This window comes from Ictalurus punctatus, chromosome 5 (assembly GCF_001660625.3).
Source record: "Ictalurus punctatus breed USDA103 chromosome 5, Coco_2.0, whole genome shotgun sequence".
NCBI lineage: Eukaryota > Metazoa > Chordata > Actinopteri > Siluriformes > Ictaluridae > Ictalurus > Ictalurus punctatus.
The window spans coordinates 9,472,247-9,479,817 of NC_030420.2; the positions used below are offsets into that span (position 1 = coordinate 9,472,247).

Sequence of the window (7,571 nt, forward strand, 5' to 3'; positions counted from 1 at the left end):
ATCGTATTCGCGATTGATATTCAATTAATTGTGCAACCCTACGTGTAATGGGGTTGGAGACGGATGCATGTGCACTTAAAGTTTTTATTAAATAGGCAGGCAGACAAATCCAAATCATAAGGCAAATTAGGCAAGTTCAAGGTCGAAATAGGCGGGGGGCAGGCGATTGGCAAACGGGCATAATCAGGGCTTAAACATGAATCAGAAACACGCAGACGAAGACAGGATCAAGAAACTATGACGCTATGAACAAGGATCAAAACAGCTCGGTAGAGTACTGGTGGAAAACACAGAAACAATGCTTTGCCCAGAACAAAGACACAGGGTTTAAATATCAATGAAATCAAAGGTAAAACAGCTGTGAATAATTATGATGCATGAGGGAGACAACCAATAACAAGACATAAAGCATAACAAAACACACATGTCCAAGAGTAAACAAAGTTTGACAACGTGGAAGCGTGTGCTGTCGCGCTACGGGCTGTTGAGGGGAAATCCGTGACACCTAGAAATCGACTTTTGATCATTTCATTCAATTCTATTGGTTTTGAAAAGATATATTTTTCCTTTGCCATAAAAAAAAAAAAAAAAAAAAATTCATACCCAGATACTATAAGCTATGTAGCATTCACAATGGCTTAGTCTGAAATGGAATTGGTAGAAGTTTTGGAAATCAGATCTAATTTTCCATTATTAAAAAAACACAAAAAAACATGCTTTTATATTAAGCATATCTGTCCTATGGGTTGCTCTCCATGTCATGTGCTGTATTAACGAAAGAGAAATAAGAAATATATACTAAAAAAGTGTTGTTGTGTTTTTTTTTACATATGACATTTAACATATACTTAAATGTTTAAACTCCCAGCTTTTTATCCAGTTATCAATTAAATTAATCATAAATGTTCGTGGTTACAATTGTGAGAACTGTCTGGACCTACTAATGGTTCCTAGGAGTTTAAGTTAAGTAAACACATGGAAATCCAGATGCTGACCATTCTTTGTGTACATGGATCATTTAATATCCTCCTAGATAATCAGATACATGAACTTGCAACATATTGTATGTTTAATCCCTCTCAGCTGAATGAAGATTTGGATGGTGAGATCCAATTTCAGTCGTCTACTGGTCCCTTTTTTGTCCCAATCAAGTGTAGAACAAAAAAATGTGAGGTGAGGACTACTGTCTGTTTAATTTTCTTGCAAGTAATTCTGGTATCACATACACATAAGAATGTTATATAGATAAGATGGTGCTGTGAGGTTTTCTTCCTGTAAATGTTGTGTCTTTTCTCTCTTTTCCCCAGATGGTTGTTGATAGCAGCCTCATTGACTTTGGCACGCATGTGGTCGGGGAGACAATTTCACGGGTAATCACCCTGACCAACATGGGGGCACTGGGTACTCGCTATTCACTGGCTCCCCTCTTCACAAACTGCCTTCAGTTGCACAATCCATTGCAGCATTCCTCTCCTAGCGAACAGGTAACTTGTACAATTAGCCACCAGAACAAGCACATTAACTTAACATTTGTCCAGTGACACAGATGTGTCAAAATTTACTTAATAATCATTATTTGAATAATAATAATATCAGGAACCTGGTGACAACAGCAGTGTGGAAGGTGCTGCTTTATGTCTTGATGAAACAATTCAACCAGAGACAGAAAACACTAACTGCATTACTCAAACGGAATTGAAATCAGGTAAACACAATATTTTATCCACATTTTGCTTTATTTCCCTGCCAAAAAAAATGTACTCTTCTGAGATGCAATATTTTTTTGTCTATTTGGCTAATAACTTGGATTAACTGTGATTTTAGGTACATCCCAAACCAGCTGTGACACACCTGTAGGTGTTGAGGCTCCAGGAGCTAATGGTTTGGAGGAGAGGGTGGTTACAGAGGTTGAGCAGGACCATGACTCTGAGATCACTGAAATTAGCATTGGTAAAGTAAGTTTCTTCCTGGATGTATGGCATGCTTAAATATCTTTAGAAAAGTGCAAAAGGTTTCACACCTTAAACACTGCATAATGTTTATGTTAGATTTATCAGAATCTTTCCATTTTTGCCTTCAGTGTGAACAAAAAGATCAAACTTGCTTTTGTTAACTGACAGTTCAGGAACATTACTGAATACCAATTCAAATGGCTTTTAGGTGAAAACAAAATTTAGGCACTAGATACCTCTATAACAGCTTCCATTATGTGTTTATATCCTTGCTCTTGTTCAGGAAGTCCAATACTGTCGCTCCCTTACTCACTCATACACTCTTCACTATTTAAACTATAGAGCACTGTATAGGGCAGCAGTGACATTAAGAAACAGTGGACGACAGACCCATTTATTAATCTTGCGTATGCATAGTTTTGTGCATAAACTTTTCATACTCACATTACTAGTCCTGATCTTTTTTTAGTATTGAATATGACAGTGCATAATGGTACATTCAATGAAAATTAATGGTCAACAAACAGTGTAAACCCTCCCACATCCCCTCACTTCCTATTAATTACAGAACCAGTTACCCTCACCCTCATACTCACACATGTGCAGAAACCCTTAGTGGCAGAAAATTATAACCGCAGGTAAATTGGTTATAAGGAGCTCCCATCACACTTATTGTCAATCATGTGAGCATAATTGCCTAAAATATAAAGAAAAAAAAAATCTTACAAAAGGCATATCTAAAGGTGTGCACTTTTAGAAAGCAAAACACAGTCCATCCTTTCTACTTTAGGGGTTTTAGCCACAGGCACATTTTAATGAGAAATTGAAGACAGGTCTGGCATTTCCCAACCAAATATGAGCCAAATAATGACACATGTCTGACATGTATTCATATCACTCATGCAAACCCTTAGATTTTCAAATATAGCAGCGGAAAAGACAACAATAATGAGGGATTTTCATTTTTAGTGAGCACCACATTGCAAAAATGTGACCTACTTTATACACTACAATGATAGTAGTTTACTTCTATTCATCCATAAACTATTCTGACTCAAGTTACGTTGATTAATTTTATCGTAAGCAATCTCTTACTTCTGTAACAGCTATTCTCCTTAACTGAGAACCAATCATCAACGCTGACTGGGCCCTAGAATGCAAGTATTTCTGCATAGTAGACTACATTCTGTCACCACATTGTCATGATGTCTTTGTTTCCATATTGAATTTGACAACAGTAGATGCTACGTGGGAGGTTAAAAAAAACCTAGAGAAAGTACAGAAGTCCGGACCTCTGTGTCCTCATAGCTAGTAATGTCTGCTATAGCTCTGTGATCTCTCAGTTTATGTGTTAATGCCCTGTTGATTATTATGAGAGGCTGTCAGTAGCTGTGCAGACACTGAAATTATACTGGAACATGGATTACACTGATGCTGCACAAGCACAACCAACCTTGGCTAATTGCAGAAAATTACCCATGTGATTGATTCAGTCATATCTAGGATTCGACTGGTACAAAAATAAAAAGAAAGAAAGCAAAAAAGAGAAAGGCAGAATATAATATCAGCTGCAGTCACTGAAAGAAATATGTGAGAAAAGAAAAAAAATGACTGAAATCTTAGCCAGGGGAGTACCAGTATGCTCTTGTTTTGTTATATTATTGATTGATCGTTAGTCATTAGGTGCTGAGCTACTTAATGTTTTTTGGGGGGTTTATCATTAGACTTATTATCAGTAGACTAAAGAAGCTAACATGAGACTTTGCATGTTTATTTTCTCATCAGGTGCTTGAGGGTGAGGTGGGCCCATTTGCTAGCATCAAACTGCCCATAGTTTTCACACCGACCATCCCAGGAGAAAATAAGCTAGATATTAAGATCAGCTTTTCACAACCCAACTGTGAAGCGGTAAGGAGTATTGCAAAATGAGTAAACTTTTGTTGTTTGGTCTTAACTGAACTGAACACAATTTTTTTTAAATATCAAGATTGTGGTGTCGTCATACGGAGTGGCTGAGAGTGCTCCTGTGTGGGTTACCAAGCCAAGCATGGACCTGAAGATCTGCATGTATGATCGCCTTTACCAAGACTGCATTGAAGTGCAAAGCAGGTGGGACAGGATTCTTATATTTTTGGTGCTGTGATATATGTGTGGTGGCCTGGGAAACCCCTTCATGGTGAAATTGTTCACAAATGTCAACTTGTGATATTTGACAATCATGAATCGTTGCTTTTCGCTCGACTAATCACTGTTTGTTCTTATATCTGTGGCAAAATAATTGCTGAATAGTTCAGTAAGTTTTGTTTTGTAGGTTATTTTTTCAGCCATTAAAGCTTGTAGAAGTGGCAGTGTCTACAGTGTCTCTATGTGAATTTAGATCATTTACAAACTAAATCTATTTCCATTACATTTACATTTATTTCATTTGTCTGATGTCTTTATCCAAAGCAACATTAGCAGCAGTGGCTCATGACCATAGATTTAGATGAGGCAGGACAACACAGCCTCAAGCAAAATTACATTAAAAGGATATCACACTTGACTTATGCTATAGACCTCTCTCTAATTAATTTTTAGAACTACCCTGTAATAGGCAGTTGAGAGTGGAACATGCACAGATATCTAGCATAGTCTAGCAGTTTGTTTTGAGTGGTTTTGAGTGAACTTTGTATTCAATACAGAAGACCTAATCTCATTAACCAGGGTTGCCATGTTTTACCAAATTTCCAGCCTAACTACATCTCAAAAACCACACAAAAGACCTGAAACTAGCTGAAAAATATTCTGACTTCATGGAGGTTTTTTTTTTTTTTAACTAGCCAAATAGGGCAACCCCATTAACTGATCTGTCTGCTTCTCTTGCCCCAGTGGACCTATATTAGTGCTTGTTTCAGATCCCATTTTTTACCACTAGGTGCAATAATAATGTTCAATAAAATATCATAATTTATCATCGTGTAATTTGACATGTATAGACAGTCCCTCCAGTAGTTCGTGATTTTGCGATCTATAATATTCGGAGGAGCTTGCCTTTGTTCAAAATTAGTGCAGATTTTAAGCAGATTTGGGCCAAGACACTTGTGTGACATCATCATTACACACATGTGACATCATCACTAAGCACATTCAGCCAAAAACCCTCTTCGATTCACATGTGTTGAACATGAGTACAGCTAAAAGGTACACTTTGTAAAGGTACACTTAGGTACACTAAAGGGACACTTTGCTACAATGTAAAGTAGTGAGTGTACAGCTTGTGTAACAGTGTAAATTTGCTGTCCCCTCAAAATAACTCAACACACAGCCATTAATGTCTAAAACGCTGGCAACAAAAGTGAGTACACCCCTAAGTGAAAATGTCCAAATTGGGCCCAGTTAGCCATTTTCCCTCCCCGGTGTCATGTGATTTGTTAGTGTTACAAGGTCTCAGGTGTGAATGGGGAGCAGGTGTGTTAAATTTGGTGTCATCGCTCTCACACTCCCTCATACTGGTCACTGGAAGTTCAACATGGCACCTCATGGCAAAGAACTCTCTGAGGATCTGAAAAAAAGAATTGTTGCTCTACATAAAGATGGCCTAGGCTATAAGAAGATTGCCAAGACCCTGACACTGAGCTGCAGCACGGTGGCCAAGACCATACAGCAGTATAACAGGACAGGTTCCACTCAGAACAGGCCTCGCCATGATCGACCAAAGAAGTTGAGTGCATGTGCTCAGCATCATATCCAGAAGTCGTCTTTGGGAAATAGACATATGAGTGCTGCCAGCATTGCTGCAGAGGTTGAAGGGGTGGGGGGTCAGCCTGTCAGTGCTCAGACCATACGCTGCACACTGCATCAAATTGGTCTGAATGGCTGTTGTCCCAGAAGGAAGCCTCTTCTAAAGATGATGCACAAGAAAGACTGCAAACAGTTTGCTGAAGACAAGCAGACTAAGGACATGGATTACTGGAACCATGTCCTGTGGTCTGATGAGACCAAGATAAACTTATTTGGTTCAGATGGTGTCAAGCGTGTGTGGCGGCAACTAGGTGAGGAGTACAAAGACAAGTGTGTCTTGCCTACAGTCAAGCATGGTGGTGGCAGTGTCATGGTCTGGGGCTGCATGAGTGCTGCCGGCACTGGGGAGCTACAGTTCATTGAGGGAACCATGAATACCAACATGTACTCTGACATACTGAAGCAAAGCATGATCAGTATGCAGTATTCCAGCATGATAACGACCCCAAACACACCTCCAAGATGACCACTGCCTTGCTAAAGAAGCTGAGGGTGAAGGTGATGGACTGGCCAAGCATGTCTCCAGACCTAAACCCTATCGAGCATCTGTGGGGCATCCTCAAACAGAAGGTGGAGGAGCACAAGGTCTCTAACATCCACCAGCTCCGTGATGTCATCATGGAGGAGTGGAAGAGGACTCCAGTGGCAACCTGTGAAGCTCTGGTGAACTCCATGCCCAAGAGGGTTCAGGCAGTGCTGGAAAATAATGGTGGCCACACAAAATATTGACACTTTGGGCCCAATTTGGACATTTTCACTTAGGAGTGTACTCACTTTTGTTGCCAGCGGTTTAAACATTACTGGCTGTGTGTTGAGTTATTTTGTGTTGAGTTATTTTGAGGGGACCGCAAATTTACACTGTTACACAACCTGTACACTCACTACTTCACACTGTAGCAAAGTGTAATTTCTTCAGTGTTGTCACATGAAAAGATATAACCAAATATTTACAAAAATGTGAGGGGTGTACTCACTTTTGTGAGGTACAGTATGTAGTATCACACTTGACATTATGGGAATGAGAAAACCCACTATGCCATACATGTCTGTCAAAAAATGTCTGTGAAGTATATACACACAAAATCACTTGAACAAACATAGCATGTCTTGTCTTACAGCATACCCTCAGATAATGCCTTGCAGGAAGCCACACCTTCAAGTGTAACCACTTAAGTCTGCTTGAATGCACTGTAAAATCCTGTAGAATCCCAGCACCTCAGTTGCTGATTCTACTGGCAATATTTATACCACAAAAGAATAGACACGTATTAGAGCATACACTTCCTTTTGGATAAAGCGCTAGTATTGAAAACATTCTCCCAACCCAGACACCTAGGTGTTGGTACCCCCTCAGGGGCCAGACTTATAGGCTACACTGCATTAACGGGGCTATGTCTGAAAACCATACTCCAAGTCGGAAAGAGGCATGGCCTCAACCACTTCATTCCCTGGTCCTCAGCCCCTACCGCAGTAGGATGTCTGTCTTCAACAATATTTGCCCTTTAGATATGAGAAGAAATATTTCTTCAGAAATAACCTGCGTTCATACAAGTCATAACATATTCGACTGAAAAGATAGGGGTGTATGCGGGAGTGTGCAACATTTAGATCTTATCATGACAAATCAAAGTACTCGAACTAAATGTGCAATACGATAGAATGTGTGTAACATGCTGAAATCGCATGTATGATGAGCCCGGTTTCAGGTAACGCAGTCTAAGCTCAGCTGCACTCCAAAATGCCCACCCAGAAGCTTTAGGCTGGATGACCCCACAACATCAAATCCCGCCCTTTATTTTTAGGACCCCTCAGGCGACCTAAAATACAGCTTGCTGTGGT

At 39.7% G+C, this 7,571-nt stretch overlaps 1 protein-coding gene across 3 annotated transcripts in view; it reads left to right on the forward strand.

Annotated features, from left to right (window-relative positions):
* Positions 1-7,571, forward strand: part of cfap74 (cilia and flagella associated protein 74) — a 69,270-nt gene that overhangs the window by 25,262 nt on the left and 36,437 nt on the right. For all 3 annotated transcript variants that reach the window (XR_001812607.3, XM_017467177.3, XM_017467179.3), the window contains exons 16-21: positions 1,084-1,173; positions 1,308-1,484; positions 1,597-1,705; positions 1,825-1,955; positions 3,738-3,860; positions 3,940-4,061. Coding sequence is in view for 2 of the 3 variants with exons in the window: in XM_017467177.3 (XP_017322666.1) it covers positions 1,084-1,173; positions 1,308-1,484; positions 1,597-1,705; positions 1,825-1,955; positions 3,738-3,860; positions 3,940-4,061 (752 nt within the window). In the remaining variant the exon portion in view is untranslated. The remainder of the gene's footprint in view (positions 1-1,083; positions 1,174-1,307; positions 1,485-1,596; positions 1,706-1,824; positions 1,956-3,737; positions 3,861-3,939; positions 4,062-7,571) is intronic.